This window comes from Erpetoichthys calabaricus, chromosome 6, assembly GCF_900747795.2.
Source record: "Erpetoichthys calabaricus chromosome 6, fErpCal1.3, whole genome shotgun sequence".
Lineage (NCBI taxonomy): Eukaryota > Metazoa > Chordata > Cladistia > Polypteriformes > Polypteridae > Erpetoichthys > Erpetoichthys calabaricus.
Window position 1 is genome coordinate 182,223,403 of NC_041399.2, and position 16,327 is coordinate 182,239,729.

The 16,327-nt window shown below is 39.8% G+C and overlaps 1 protein-coding gene across 1 annotated transcript in view; it reads left to right on the forward strand.

Moving 5' to 3' along the window:
• The first annotated feature begins 732 nt into the window (after positions 1 to 732).
• Positions 733 to 16,327, forward strand: part of paxip1 (PAX interacting (with transcription-activation domain) protein 1) — a 94,911-nt gene continuing 79,316 nt past the window's right edge. Inside the window, exons 1-4 of the mRNA XM_028804162.2 lie at positions 733 to 957; positions 13,218 to 13,352; positions 15,306 to 15,349; positions 15,870 to 15,933. Coding sequence (XP_028659995.2) covers positions 877 to 957; positions 13,218 to 13,352; positions 15,306 to 15,349; positions 15,870 to 15,933 — 324 coding nt within the window. The 5' untranslated portion in view covers positions 733 to 876. The remainder of the gene's footprint in view (positions 958 to 13,217; positions 13,353 to 15,305; positions 15,350 to 15,869; positions 15,934 to 16,327) is intronic.

Below are 16,327 nucleotides of genomic sequence, written 5' to 3' on the forward strand. Positions count from 1 at the left end.
CTCAGATGATGGCTGAGTCAACACTTGAACCCAGGTCCACGATATGTGAAACTCGGCTTAAACCATCACATAAACACCCATACATTATTCATCTATCTTCTTAACCCGCTTATCCAGGGCAGGGTCGCAGGGCAGCTGGAGCTTGGAAGCAATCGTGCAAGCATTTAACTGTAAAAGGTTGATATCGCAAGTCGGCACTGGACCATTACAGATATTGCTACTAGTTACCTTTTTACTGCGCGATGGCATATGTTCCAATCTTAGAAAAAAATAACTTTTTTAGACATGTGCTGAAGCATCGATCACCAATTATCTCACGAGACTGCACACGCAACTGCGTAAAACTCATAAAATATCAATATTTTCCAATAGCCGAGTAAGTGCTTCAGGTCCTCTTATCACGGACACCTACCTGCTGTACTCACTATGCTTAAACTGTACACTACGCTGAGAAAAAAGCGCGCCTGAGCTGCTGTTGGAATGGGAGGGAAATACATTCTGACCACGCCCACTTTTTGGAACGGCTCATATTTTTGTAGGGGTTGCTGTAAATATCTTAATACAGTCGAAAACACATTGAAAACACTTTCACCGGAAACGTGTCAGATAATTGGTCATAGTTGAAAACTAATATAGATACACGACGGTTATAATGAATTCGTGGAAGAAAAATAGGTTTTAATAAAACAATTTCAACACAAAAGAGCAGCCGATAATACACTTCCCCACATTGCAAATGCTTGACATCTGAGAGCGCGCTCTGTATAGTTTGGCGGGTGTTGTTGGAGAAGAGGGAAAAGGAGCATTAACTTTTATCTTCTGTTTATCATTTTTAACTTTGTGTCTTGCTCCGTTTGTTTTTAAATCGCCCGAAATATGACAGAGCCAGATCTGACTGTACCGGACGAGTTGTTTAAGGATGTGAAATTTTACGTGGTGGGAGATATTGACCCAAAGGTAAATACATGTTAATGCTATTGAATAACTATATAGTTGCGATTGATTACTCGGAGACATGACCTTGTTTGATAATTGCAATTTGTGTTTAATATTCTTATCACTTGGACGGTTTAGGAAAGTGCAGTTTATGTGTATACGGACGGTAGGGTGGCTTGTCCATAAGCAACTGGGCCTTCGAATGTCAAATCTGTACTAGAAAATGAATGCCAGAATGGAATCGGAAAATGCTAACCTACTGAAACCCTTCATGGAAAAGAAAGTCGATGTGTTTCGTTTAACCCTATGCAAACTGCACTTAATTCATGTCTGCTCATTAGCTAACTCTGAAACTGCCTGCCAAATTCTGAGCTGCGCCTGAACGCATAGACATACTTACTTCGACTCCGGAGGATGTTGTGAGAGTCGACTTCCTGCTAGATTGTGCTCTATATTAGCTAACCTTAAGAAGAGCTGGGGGGTGTGATTCGCTTTTAAACGTGCAAGAGACGTGTTGCTTATTTTACAGCTGGTGCCAAAGACTCTTTCAAATGAGTATTTTGAAAGTGTTTCTTCGCTTCTTTTCTTTAATAGCAGGCCATTGGCGAAACCTTTTCTTTGAAGTGGCTGTATTGTTGTAATCAAATGTTTGAACCCTCGGTTCTCCTTTTGACTCCCTGCCCCCAACTGTTTACTACCGCTATATAACAGCAGATGTTTAAGTCTTTATTACTAAGTTAGCCAGGAGCTGCTTTATAGTACGTTTTGTCATTTAGCAAGTAAAGTGTATGTTGAAAAACATACGGTGCTAATCAACATTATAGATGCCAAATCTGAACATTCATTTAAGCATTAGCTGCTGATTTTCTTGTTTAAAAGTGATTTGGTCAGTGATTACGGGTGATTATTCTTACTTCCTGTAATTTTGGTGTCTGTTAACAGTTTGTTTGAATGTTAATACTTAAGTTGTCTACCATGAGTCGTTATTTATGAGACAGACCTTCTTATTTAGTAAAGTCTGAAATACAAGTGATGTGTGATGATATGAATGTAACAACACGATACTTGTGTGCAGTATGACATGGTTAGACTTGGAGCAATCGTTTTTTTCCTGGCAACCGCTGTAATGGACCCATTACGTACCAACGTGTTTGGGAAATTAAACGAAAGACTGACAGTTTTGTGTTTCTTTTGTTATTTTTTTATTTACCTGTATTTGAATAACACTGCTATCATCACCTCATATTATTATTATTTTTTTGGCTAACGCCTTTATCCAGTGTGGCTTACAGTATATGAGAAATCTAATAGGCTGCATTTCTTTTGTTTTGTTTTTGTCCCACCTGGAGTACAGGCAGGTGAAGTCATTTCCTCATGGTCACACTGTTTTAGTAACATGATTTTAACTCACAGCCTTAACAGTTTAAAGTCGAAATCTATAACCACAGCACAACACCAGACATTACTAGAATCCTCCTCTGATTTTTAGTGGATCTGTGTTCTGCATGAAGTTTGCATATTCTCCCTGTGTGTTTTTCTGTTTCAATTCCTGGAAACTTTGCTGTCATTTTTATTGGAGACTTCTGCAATAAGATTAAGTATGATGTTAGTCTGCGCTGGATTATTAACAGCTGTGTTTCAAGAAATGCCACTGGAGCTCCTTCGTTCAAATGTCGAAACGCCTTTATATTGCCTCTCTGTGACTGCTCCTTTTTAATCTTTAGCAAGAATTTTGAAAGGTTATGTTAAGCAAACTTATTCTTTCTTTATACATATTCTGAAATATGTTTGAAGGGATGTTTGTGGTTTGTTATTATTTATTGAGCTTTTGTAAAAAGCTAAATTTCTATTTTGGGACCAATCTTGCTATCTTGCTATCTATCTACTGTATCTGGTTTTGCAATTTTATGTGCCCACCTCTTCAGTAATTTTTCTTCAGTTTTAGGCTTTTGACAGTTTGGGTTATCAAACATGTATTTAATAATTTGTGTACCACAATGTAATGCAGTACTGTATAACATGGGACAGCACAGTGGGGTACTGGGTAGTGGTGCCACCTGATTAATCAAACATCCTTGGTTCAAAACTGGTGCCTTGTTGTTGTCCATGTGGAGTCTGCATGTTCTTCTCATGTGTTTATGGATTTTTCTCCGAATGCTTTTGTTTTTGTTCCACTTCCCAAAAGATGTGCAGTCAGTAAGTCATTTTCTAACCTGCTTAGCCGTGAACAGGGTTGCGGGGTCCTGCTGGAGCATAAGGTGCAAGGCAGGAACAAACTTTGGACAGGTAGCCAGTCCATCGCAGGGCGAACTCTCTCACACACACACACGCGCACACACACCCTCACCCTCCCCAACCACACACTAAGGCCAATTTAGGATCGCCAGTTCACCTAACCTGCATGTTTTTGGACAGTGGGAGGAAAGTGGAGCTCTCGGAGGAAGCATGCAGACTCCTCTCGGGGAAGATTCGGGACGTGACACCCTTATCTCCTTAATCCGAGGTTGCAATGCTGCCACTGCGTCACTGTGCCATCTTGAAAGATATGCAGATTAGGTTAATTGGTAATTTCAAATTAACCCTGTGTAAGTGTATGCATGAGGGGGGTCAAGCCTCTTTGGGACTGTTTCCTGCTTTGTAGCTAGTGCTGCCAGCATAGTGAGTATAAGAGTATTACATTATGCTATAATGATGCTATAATGTAGTTGTAGTACAGTGGTTAGCAGTGTCTACATCACAGATCAAGTATCATTGGTTCAAAACCCATGCCAGGTTTTTTATCTAATTGGAGTTTGTACAAAAGGAGTGTTTTTAAGGCCATGATGGGGCGTTTACCTCGTCGTCTATGTGTGGATCCCAATCTCCCAGTTCAGTGACGGGGACACTTTGCTGTAAAAATGGCACCATCCTTTGGATTAGATGTGACACAGAGGTCCTTACTCTTTATGATCATAAAAGAGCCCTGGGAGCCATTCAAAAAGAGTTGGGTGTTTCCCAATGTCTTTACTAAATTGCCGACCACAGGCTTGTCCATTCACCACCTAATAGTTCAAGAATGACTGCTGTCACATCATACAGGTGAATGCTGCACATTGGTGATGGATAAAGTAGTTTTTCACTGTCTTTGTTAATCTCTTGGAGTAGGTTAGAAAAGTGCTATATGCATTTAATTAATTATTAATTAATTCATTCGTGTTCATGGACTCTGGGTGTTCCTGGTTTCCATCCACATCCCCAGAATTGTGTGTAAGGCTAATTTGCAGTTACAGATTGTCCCTGTGTGAAAAATGGAACCATGTGTGTATGTGACTTGGTCTCTTTGACTGAAAATTGACTTAAAAAGCTTTGGTAAAGTATGTACCAAAAAGATACTAGAAAAAGTTTTGATTAATTCATATCCATCTTGGAGAATAACTTTATCTAAACATTTAATTCTCTGCAGTATTTAAGTATGGGAGGAAATTAAACATATCTCTGTAAACATTAGAGACTGAAAGGGAGAGAATCCTCTGTGGCCTCATTCTTACAAAACTCTGTTTACATAAATAACATTTTTATCTATGTTTATTAGCTTCCTTGTGCCAAGAGCCTGTTTCTTTTTTTTTCTTAATAATATTAGAAGACCATTACAATATAAAAGCAACATTTAGATAAACCATTTATTGTTCAGCACTGCGGTCTCCCATTACCAGAATCCAGGCTTCAAATTGTCTGTCTGCCTGGAGGTTTGCTTGTTCATTTTGTGTTCACCTGGGTTTTCTATGGAAGTAGATATTTTCTACAACATCCCAGAGGTGTGCAAATCTCAGAGTTTGTTCAGGATGAATGAGAAGTCCTGCAGTGGACTGGCAAGTTATCCGTAGTTCATTCCAGCTGTATGCTAAGTGTTGCCACCGTACAAAATGTGTGAATTTTTTATTTAAATTAGTTAAATTGGCTTTGCTGGTAGGCTGTCAATCCACTTTGATTATCAATAGAGTCACTTACTGTTGTTTTTAGAATGCAGTTTTTTTGTTTTTTTTAAATATCGATGACATTATGAATTTTTTCAAATCATATATAGCAACGTCAGTTCACATATTTTTAGCCCCTGTTAGATTCCCAACTGGAGGACCGTCTGTGTGGAGTTTGCACACAGATTTAACTGGAATCCTTTGAAAAACTAGAAGACTTGCCATTTGGTGTGTCTGGAGTGAGCAAAAGCACTTTTACACTGACAGTTGTAATTTGCCATTATTCAAGCCAGGTAATTATACCCAGGTGGAATGGTGGCACAGTAGTGGCAAGAGTAGCTTGCTCCTCTAGCAGGCTGTATTGACCTAGTCCAGTCACTTATGTGATAAAGGCTTTCTCTGAGCACATCGATTTGTTCCTACATCCAACAAAGTAAGATTTTTTGATTGATTGACATCTTCTACAGATTTGCTAGGCAGGTATAGTTGGAATTGTATAAGTGGTTAAGTGTGCAGCGACGCGCTATTCCAAAGTTGGTTCCCTCCTAGTGCTTGGTACTGTTTGTTAGTTTCTGTCTCCCAACAGATAATTAACTCTAGAATCCTTGAAGCCTTATGAAAAAAGTCGTAATGCTGGGCCACCTTAAATTCCCTCGCACCTCCTCATCAGCATCTTGGTTTTGCAAATGAGTCAGTCAGCACAAGCAGCAGGCAGCCTCCCCACTCATCCTCCCACCAAGGCAGCTGAAGTCAACTCAGACTATCTGGCATTGAGGTGTCTGGAATTTGTATAGGGTCAATAATATATTGTTATTTGGAATACATACATTTCATGTATGTTCCGTGTCTACAATGATCTGGGTAAATGTAGGATGACAGGAAATGCGAAGCAAGAAATGTTGAACACCTAACTAAAACAAACTTTTTCATCTTACTGTAATAATGACAAAATGCCATTGTGAAGTGTACAATGTGTGAAGGCTGAAGTCCAAATATCAAATAAACACTTTCACAAAAGGTACAAGAGAACTAGCTGTGTAAGCCCATGCTGTAAAAACCACAGGGTCCTAGAAACTGTTGAAATCATCAGAAAAAAAATTGAAATGTAGAGATGTCCGGTAATTGAAAGGAACTACATTGGGCATCTCTCTACTTGGAGGTTTCATGTTGCCGACATGCTTGCATCGTTTGTGCATTAGCGGCTAAGTGACTGTGTTTCTTCGGAGGTTACCTTTTGCTGGCGTGCTTGCCTTGCTTGTGTATTAGAAGTGGGGGGAAAAATTAAAAGGGATCCCCTTTTGCCGATGTGCTCGCCTCGCTTCTGTATTAGAGGCTAAGTAAGTGACTCTTTCTTCAGAGGTTTTGCTCTGCCGATGTGCTGGCCTCACTTGTGTATCCTTGGAGGTGGAGCCATTACCCCGAATCCACCTCTCACTTCCGGGCCGGACAGACACACACACTTCCACGCATAGACTTTAATATATAAGACTAGGGGGCTTTGTCCACAACCCCCCCTTCCCATCATATAACTCTTGAGTAAATATTTGTTTTTCCACCACATCAAGCAAAGTCATATGAAAGCCATCCTGCACCTACTCAAAAGGTAGCCAAAAAATGCATGCATGCTACCCTTAACAAATGACAAATGTCAAAGATTAAAATTAATTCTGACTGGTAGTTAGCTATACTGCTTTCAAAACTATTTTGCTTAGCCAGTAATGTATTATTTGGTTAAGTTTATGTCACATTACATGACAACTAACTAATTGGAGGGTATGTCAAATTTGACTGTAGTTGCTGATCTCATTGCCTGAGTGTGTCAGTTTATCTGAGTAGAAATCACTGCGGATGTCAAAATGCTCAACTACATGACGGCTTACTAGCACAGTTTCACCTTTCCAAAGAATCACATACTCGCCACTTTTTCTGACCACCAGTAACATGCTGCTTGATGGAGCCGGTTCTGTTTGAAGGGTTTACAGGTACAGGGAGTTTAGCTGCAATCTGTGATTCTTCCACCCCTTAACTTCACTTATGTTATGTAAAACATGAGGTACCACGAGCTTCTCTGTGTGAAGTCCAACATGACCATGTTCCTTAATTTTCATCCCTGCATTGTATTTCTGGGTGGGTGATCATTGGTTGTCATGCACACAGAGCCTGGCCCTACAACTTAACACCGAGGCATAAGCACTCCTGTATAGGCATATTCTGCCAGTATTGGACAGAAAGCAGACACTGGCCAGTTCCAGGACACACAACGACTCACACACCCATTCTAGTCTATACATTCCAGATTGAGTTAACTATTAATGCTTGTTTATGGCTTTTTTTGGATTACCTTGAGAAAATTCACACTGACATGCAAAGAATACCAGCAGTGGAGATGAGGAGGAATACAGAAAGGTATTCAGGGACTTTGTAATGTGCTGAGTGCAAATGAACATTATCGAAACAAATGAGTTGCTGGTGTATATTTGCTATTTCAGGGAGCCTGTGAGATTAGTCCCCAACAATAAGGAGGAGGTGGAAATAGTGCTTGGTGATTCTAAATTGGCCCTAGTGTGTGCTTGGTGTGTGGGTGTGTTTGTGTGTGTGTCCTGCGGTGGGTTGGCACCCTGCCCAGGATTGGTTCCTGCCTTGTGCCCTGTGTTGGCTGGGATTGGCTCCAGCAGAACCCCGTGACCCTGTGTTCGGATTCAGCGGGTTGGAAAATGGATGGATGGATGGAAATAGTGCAGACATAGTAACAATAATTAAATATAGTTGTATAGTGCTTTTCCAACCTGCTCAAAGCACTTTATATAGACAATGGGAAGCCATTTCAAACACTACCAATATGCAGCATCCACCTGAATGATGCAGCAGTAGCCATTATTGTGCTACTACGCTTTCCACACATTAGCTATGAGGGGATGAAGGGAGGAGAGAGAGACAGTTAAGTAATTAGGGACATGGGATGATTAGGGGGCTAGAAAACACTAGGCTAAGATCAGCAATTTAGCTAGGACATTGGCGTAGACCCTACTCTTTTTTTTGAAAGATTTCCAGGGATCTTTCATGAACACAAAGAGTCAGGACCTTGATTGTATGTCTCCCCAAAGAATGGCATCAGCACAGTGTCTCTGTCACTACACTGAGGCTCTGGGATCCACACAAAGACTACAAGGCAAGTGCTTCTTGCAGGTCTCACCAACACCTTTTCCAGCAGCAACCTAAACTTTCCCTAGATGGTCTCCCATCCAAGTCCTGGCCAGATCCAGACATGCTTATCTTTAGGTGAATTACCTGTTCTGAATTGCAGGTGGTATGGCTGCTTGTTTATATTGAATATAATTAATTGATTGAATTGCATGGGCAGCACAAACCTTCTGTGCAAAATAAGAGGACAGAATCTACTTTTAATGGAGACTGTCCTATTTTAATGTATGTAACAATTACTAGGGACTCTACTAGTCTACTGTGGTCAGTAGACTGTTCTGTGCAACTGTTTGCTAGGGTAGTAGGACCACCTTAGTGGAAGCCAGATATATATGGCTTAACTGATCAGGTATGCCACCTGCATTACATTACTGACCCAGGTCTTGCTAGAATACAGGATTATGGCAAAATGTTAAGGGAATATGAGTAGGTTTGCGTGGTATACCTGAACTTAAAAAAAGTACCGAAAAACCCATCCATCCATTTTCCAACCCGCTGAATCCGAACACAGGGTCACGGGGGTCTGCCGGAGCCAATCCCAGCCAACACAGGGCACAAGGCAGGAACCAATCCCGGGCAGGGTGCCAACCCACCGCAGTACCGAAAAACCCCGTTTATAAAACGGTGCAGTACCTGCATTTTGTAAATTTCAGTATAAAATGTAAACTGGAGTTTTAAAAGACTTTATACTCAGCTTTTCATTCTTCTGCTTACCGACATGTTGTAGACTCCGTGGGGGGCAAACTCTTCCTCACCCCGTTTGATGCATTAGAACAGTGCTTCTTAAACTATGGGTTGCAAATGTTTTGTTATTGCTTGCCACATGACTGTGTAGTAAAATTACAAAAGTTCAACCAAGTTTGAATTCAGTGCTGAGTGATATGTCCGCCGTTATTCATTGTACTTTTTATTGCTGCAGTATGTGAAACAATATCTGTTGGATTTAGGTCAGGCGAGCATGGGGGCCAGTCAATGGTATCAATTCCTGCATCCTCCAGGAACTGCCTGCATACTCTCGCCACATGAGGCCAGGCATTGTGGTGCACAAGGAGGAACCCAGGACTCACTGCACCAGCATAGGGTCTGACAATGGGTCCAAGGATTTCATCCTGATACCTAATGGCAGTCAAGGTGCTGTTGTCTAACCTGTAGAGGTCTGTGCGTCCCTCCATGGATATGCCCCCCCAGACCATCACTGACCCACCACCAAAACGGGCATGCTGAACGATGTTACAGGCAGCATAACGTTCTCCATGGCTTCTCCAGATCCTTTCATGTCTGCCACATGTGCTCAGGGTGAACCTGCTGTCATCTGTGAAAAGCACAGGGTGCCAGTGGTGGACCTGCCAATTCTGGTATTCTATGGCAAATGCCAATTGAGCTCCACGGTGCCAGGCAGTGAGCACAGGGCCCACTGGAGGATGTCGGGCCCTCAGGCCACCATCATGAAGTCTGTTTCTGATTGTTTGGTCAGAGACATTCACACCAGTAGCCTGCTGGAGGTCATTTTATAGGGCTCTGGCAATGCTCATCCTGTTCCTCCTTGCCCAAAGGAGCAGATACCGGTCCTGCTGATGGGTTAAGGACCTTCTACGGCCTTGTCCAGCTCTCCTAGAGTAACTGACTGTCTCTTAGTATCTCCTCCATGACCTTGCGACTGTGTTGGGAGACACAGGAAAGCTTCTGGCAATGGCATGCCAACCCCCATGTTTGGTTTTCCGGATACTCACTTTTAAGATTTTTTTGTTCTTTGAATTGTTGCTATTTCATTAGTTTCAGTTTTATTTCAGAACTTCGTTAAAAACAATATTTGGAATCTTTCAAGTCCCAACATGCTGAATCTTTTAAATGAGGTCCGTGAGACGTGTTTAATGACTTTGTACCATAATTCAGGATAGGTTTCTCTGTTTTGAATTTCAGCACAGACAAAACGATTTACAGTGCATCCAGAAAGTATTCACAGCACATCACTTTTTCCACATTTTGTTATGTTACAGCCTTATTCCAAAATGGATTAAATTCATTTTTTTCCTCAGAATTCTTCACACAACACCCCATAATGACAACATGAAAAAAGTGTACTTGAGGTTTTTGCAAATTTATTAAAAATAAAAAAATTGAGAAAGCACATGTACATAAGTATTCACATCCTTTCCCATGAAGTTCGAAATTGAGCTCAGGTGCATCCTGTTTCCCCTGATTATCCTTGAGATGTTTCTGCAGCTTAATTGGAGTCTACCTGTGGTAAATTCAGTTGATTGGACATGATTTGGAAAGGCACAAACCTGTCTATATAAGGTCCCAAAGTTGACAGTTCATGTCAGAGCACAAACCAAGCATAAAGTCAAAGGAATCAAAGGCACAAATCTGGGGAAGGTTACAGAAAAATTTCTGCTGCTTTGAAGGTCCCAATGAGCACAGTGGCCTCCATCATCCGTAAGTGGACGAAGTTCGAAACCACCAGGACTCTTCCTAGAGCTGGCCGGCCATCTAAACTGAGCGATCGGGGGAGAAGGGCCTTAGTCAGGGAGGTGACCAAGAACCTGATGGCCACTCTGTCAGAGCTCCAGAGGTCCTCTGTGGAGAGAGGAGAACCTTCCAGAAGGACAACCATCTCTGCAGCAATCCACCAATCAGGCCTGTATGGTCGAGTGGCCAGACGGAAGCCACTCCTTAGTAAAAGGCACATGGAAGCCTGCCTGGAGTTTGCCAAAAGGCACCTGAAGGACTCTCAGACCATGAGAAAGAAAATTCTCTGGTCTGATGAGACAAAGATTGAAGTCTTTGGTGTGAATGCCAGGCGTCACATTTGGGGGAAACCTAGCACCAACCCTACAGTGAAGCATGGTGGTGGCAGCATGATGCCGTGGGGATGTTTTTCAGCGGCAGGGACTGGGAGACTAGTCAGGATAAAGGGAAAGATGACTGCAGCAATGTACAGAGACAACCTGGATGAAAACCTGCTCCAGAGTGCTCTTGACCTCAGACGGGGGCGACGGTTCATCTTTCAGCAGCCAAGATATCAAAGGAGTGGCTTCAGGACAACTCTGTGAATGTCCCTGAGTGGCCCAGCCAGAGCCCAGACTTGAATCCGATTGAACATCTCTGGAGAGATCTTAAAATGGCTGTGCACAGATGCTTCCCATCCAACCTGATGGAGCTTGAGAGGTGCTGCAAAGAGGAACTGGCGAAACTGGCCAAGGATAGGTGTGCCAAGCTTGTGGCATCATATTCAAAAAGACTTGAGGCTGTAATTGCTGCCAAAGGTGCATTGACAAAGTATTGAGCAAAGGCTGTGAATACTTATGTACATGTGCTTTCTCAATTTTTTTATTTTTAATAAATTTGCAAAAACCTCAAATAAACTTTTTTCACATTGTCATTATGGGGTGTTGTGTGTAGAATTCTGAGGAAAAAAATGAATTTAATCCATTTTGGTATAAGGCTGTAACATAACAAAATGTGGAAAAAGTGATGCGCTATGAATACTTTCCGAATGTACTGTATATCATCATCAGTTTTTGAAATACTCTTGACTTAAACTTCAAAGCCTTACAATATTTACATACTTCTGACATATCACCTATGTCCATATATTCGATCTCTAGTTGCCTTTTTGTTATTTCTCCAAGTAATAATTTCTCTTTATTTGTGCTAATGCGATGTTTACTTTCTTTGTTTTGACACTGTCGTTTTTTCTGCTTTCATATTCTGTATATTGCTCTGCACATGTTTCGCACCTACGAATTCAACGAGTCTTTTGAATTTCACTGTTTTCATTATCTATAACTTGCTCTGCATGTGTTTGGCCCCCTTGTTTTTTTAACCTCTTTATGACGTTTTACTTTGTTTTCTACTCTTTTTTTTTTATTTCTGACCTCGCTTTGTCCTGCTTTTTTTTTTCCAGTGACACCTGGGGCCTCATGTATAACGCCGTGCGTAGAACTCACACTATAACATGGCGTAAGCACAAAAGTGGGAATATGTGTACGCACAGAAAAATCCAGATGCAGGAATCTGTACGTACGCAAACTTTCAGGTTCTTCCACTACATAAATCCCGATCAGCGTGAAAAGTAACGTACGTACACACGCCTTCTGTCCCGCCCCAACTCCTCCCAGAATTACGCCTCTTAAATATGCAAATCAATATAAATAGCCTTCTGTGAAAAGACAATGGGAAAAGCACGGGGGGAAATATAAGAATTTCAGCGAATACCAAGTGGAGGCAAAGGAAAAACGTTCTATTTGTTGGTTTAAACAGTGGTATAATCAACAAAAGGAAGTTGATCGAGTGACAGAGTGTCGGAGAAACTCTCCCAGGATTTTTTTTTATAATAGAGAGATGTATTTTTTTACGATACTAAGCATTAAATGAAAACTGGGTAAATTTTACGTAGTTTTAAGTATTTGAGTTTTATTATTTGCTTTTGGTGTTTACTGTTTTGCACTAGCAGTGCAAGTTTTCCTGCTGAAGCAATACATTTCACTATAGGGATCAACAAAGTTTTATCTTTTTATCTATCCATCTTTCCTCAACAACGACAATAGCCAAGCTGGGATTTAAATCCAACTTTCATAAACATGAGTCAGTGACTTGCTGCTTGTATGTTTAGTGAAAATTTCTGCAATGACAATGAAATTCATTGTGCGTGAACGTGATACTGTGCTTCTGATCAGGAGTCAAAGAGTTGTGATCATTATTTGTAATTCGAGTGAAATCCACTGTATAATTTCTTATGAAACATAACAGTCCATCACAGGAAAGAAAAAGAGAGAAGCTGTTATATCCCAGTTAAATGATGCCTAAAAGTTCAATAAAGTTGAAAAAGTGAAAAAGTAGAGTAAAAGTGAGAAGTGATGTTGTCCATCAGTGGACAGCATTAATGGCAACTGCATGTCACAGTAGACTGTACAGTACAGAAGTGAGTTCAGACTTTTAATGACAATTAGACATCAGTTTAAATTAAATGAAATGAGTTGTATGTGTTGATTTTAAACATGACTTTACTATCTTTCTTTCTTTTCCTACTTTCAACCCATAAAAATTAATTTAATTAAAAATCCACTACACTTTTTATAATGGCAAGTATTTTTATATTTTGATTATTCATATTATTTTTTAAAGGTGGTGCAGTTGCTGAAGACTGGGAAAGCCAAAGAAGTGTCCTACAATGCATTAGCCACACACATTATTGCAGAAGATGGAGACAACCCAGAAGTTGGAGAATCTCGGGAGGTGTTTGATTTGCCAGTTGTTAAGGTATAATAATGAATATTTTTAAAGGTGGAGTCTGATGCCCTTGGGAAGAGCAGTATGGTCCATGACTCATTCCGTTTCAGTTTCTGGGGCTGAAGCTTAGAAATTAATAAAAAGGCAGATGTAAACACAGAGCTACAGAAGACAGTGTCTTGTAAGGGCTGTTCTTCACAGGGCTTTTCTCATTATTGAGGCTGTCGTAAGTACAACAGTTTTCTTCTGTGTTTTTAGTATTAGTTACTGCATGGCTAGTTAGCTGTCTCAGACCATGTCTGGCTTGCTTGTTTACTGAATGGAGGATTTATGTTAGGATATCATTTAGATATAAGGTCAAACAGTCTGCACAATTTCTTAGTACAAAAACACACATTCTGACATTACGTTATAGGCAGTTTTGCATTATCTTGTTATATCATTTATGTTCTGCTATTGCAGTGATAAGATGCTGTATTTTGCTCTGTAGTTGCCCTCAATGTAGTTGATAAAGGAAGAAATTACAATTGATATTTACCCTAACCTGTTATTATCTGAACAAACACAGCACAAGAGGGATGAGTATTCCTACTGTATGCAGTGGTCTACATTTTGACATTCTCCTTTCTAAAAGATACCCATTAAGTATCTACGCAACTTTAATCTCATTAGATTATAACTTTGTTTTATGCCATACATTTTCCACCATTCTACTTCCTTGAAAATTAAAAGCATATCACTTAAATTTGATGTGTTAATTCACAGGAGCAAGCCTACTCTTTGCAATAATGTAAGGTGCTAGATATGAACATGGTGGAGAGTGTCTGTACCAGCCACCAACTATCAGTACATTAAGACAGTATGCTCTAGCTCATTTCCAAAAGTCCAAAGTGCATTAGGATGGTATTTTGGATGGCATATTTTCAGTGAAGAAGCTAGAAAATATAAATGTTGTCATTCCCACACTTCCTAAGGCATTAAGAAAATCATTGCTAGATTGTGATTCTCTGTAATGGCGTCTGTGCTTGGGAAACAGTGGCTGTGCATTTTGGGAGTCACTTAAGCACAGGATATTAATACTTTGTATGTAGAATTACTGGACACACACACACTCTCTCACATATATGTAATGTATATAATGGACTGTAGGGTTTCCTCTTACCCCATCCACAAACCCAAACAATGACACCGGATGCAGAAGTAACAATTAATGGGTTTTTCTTAAAAATAATTGATTAATTATAGAAGGTGAGTAACATAGGAACAGACAAAAGGTATAACAAAAGCCTATGCCCTCTGTGCTTACCTAGACAATAGAAGTCCATATTTAGTCCTTGGCGTGGTTGATCTACAACCCACAATTCAGTTATCTTGCCACACCTCATCTTCTGTACACCACACTTTCTACCACTTCGGCCTACCCTCATTCCTTTAGTGAAGCCGTTGTCCAGCTTTCTTTTCAAATCTATGATCAACAAGACTCTGGCTGCATGGTGATTTCATAGCCAGATCAGTGGATCAGTCCCATGTAGAAGCAGAAGACCGCTTCTGGGAGTCTAGGTCACATCACATAGTCATGGTGTTATATTAATAGAATTTCCCTAGCAGCACCAGGTGTTTGTGCATATTCTCCTCGCAATACAGTTGTACTGGAGAGGGCAGGCTGGCCACCCTCCCTAATACACTTGTTTCTTCTTATTTATTACAAATGTGTTTATCTGAAGTAATAAAATAATGTAGAAAAAAATATATTCTAAGAATAACTACATAACTATGTAATCATAACATAGATTCAACTAGAGATCTCTTTAGGTGCAACATTGATAAAAAAAAGTTTCATGAAAATAATAGCCATGTTTTCTACCTTGAATTATTTATTTATAAAGTTGGAATATGGGGGAACCATTCTCATTTGTATATAATTATTTTACTGTAAATATTTTCATGTTAGATTGTAATTTTTTGTTTTATTTTTCTTTTCAGCCATCCTGGGTTATCCTTTCAGTGCGATGTGGAGATCTTCTACCGTATCCTTTATGCTACTGCTGCACATCTGCTGATTGATATCATAGCAATTGTAACTAAACGTTTTGTGCAGTTGTAACATTCGGATTTATTATATTTCTTATTAGCTCCCCAATCAGGTAGATTACAATTTGGAAAACCAAAACCTTTAAATATTTAAAGTGTGGTTTTACAGTGGATAATAGCTTCATTTATAGGACCATCCACATTTCTTTACTTATAATTGTACATTATTTTCAGGCATCACTTTTTGTGAAGCACTAGACTCAAGCTTAGGTTTGTATTAGTAAGGCAGTGCAAACCTGCAATATGTGGTAGGTTCTTGGATCTTCTAAGAGATTCCAAAATAAAATAATTTGAATAATTTGTTTTCCATTATTTTTAAATTTGAATTGTTTTTTAAATGTTGTATATACGATTCTTTAGCTATTTGAGCTTTATACTTAAAGGTTTTTCTTTTTTAAAAAAATCTATTGAGAGGAAAAAAGTTTTTGTTTTATTTTTCTTTAATAACATACACAGAGTAGCAGGTTTTTCACCAGAAGCAGGACAGGTTTTTTATGGGGTAACAGCATGTTTGCCAAAGGTAAGTACTGAGAAACTTGTATTAAAAATACTGTATATATGTATCATGGTTGACTAATTTAAGTGCATATTTAGGATTAATTGTTTTTGTAAACTGCAATGGGCTGGCACTTTTTTCGGGTGTTTCCTGCCTTGTGCCCTATGATTGGAGGAATAGGCTCTCACTGCCCCATGACCCTGACCTGGATAAGCGAGTTATGAAAATGGATGGATGGATGTTTTTGTAGAACCCAATTAGCACATATTGAGCATTTAGTTGTCTCTGGAGGTCAATGTGTTGCCCAGCAACTACATTATATGAGATGCACTGTAGTATCTTATAAAGTCAGCAATTATGCCTATTACATTTTCTACATATATTTAAGTTTGCATCTCTAAAAGTAATGTAACTGTGT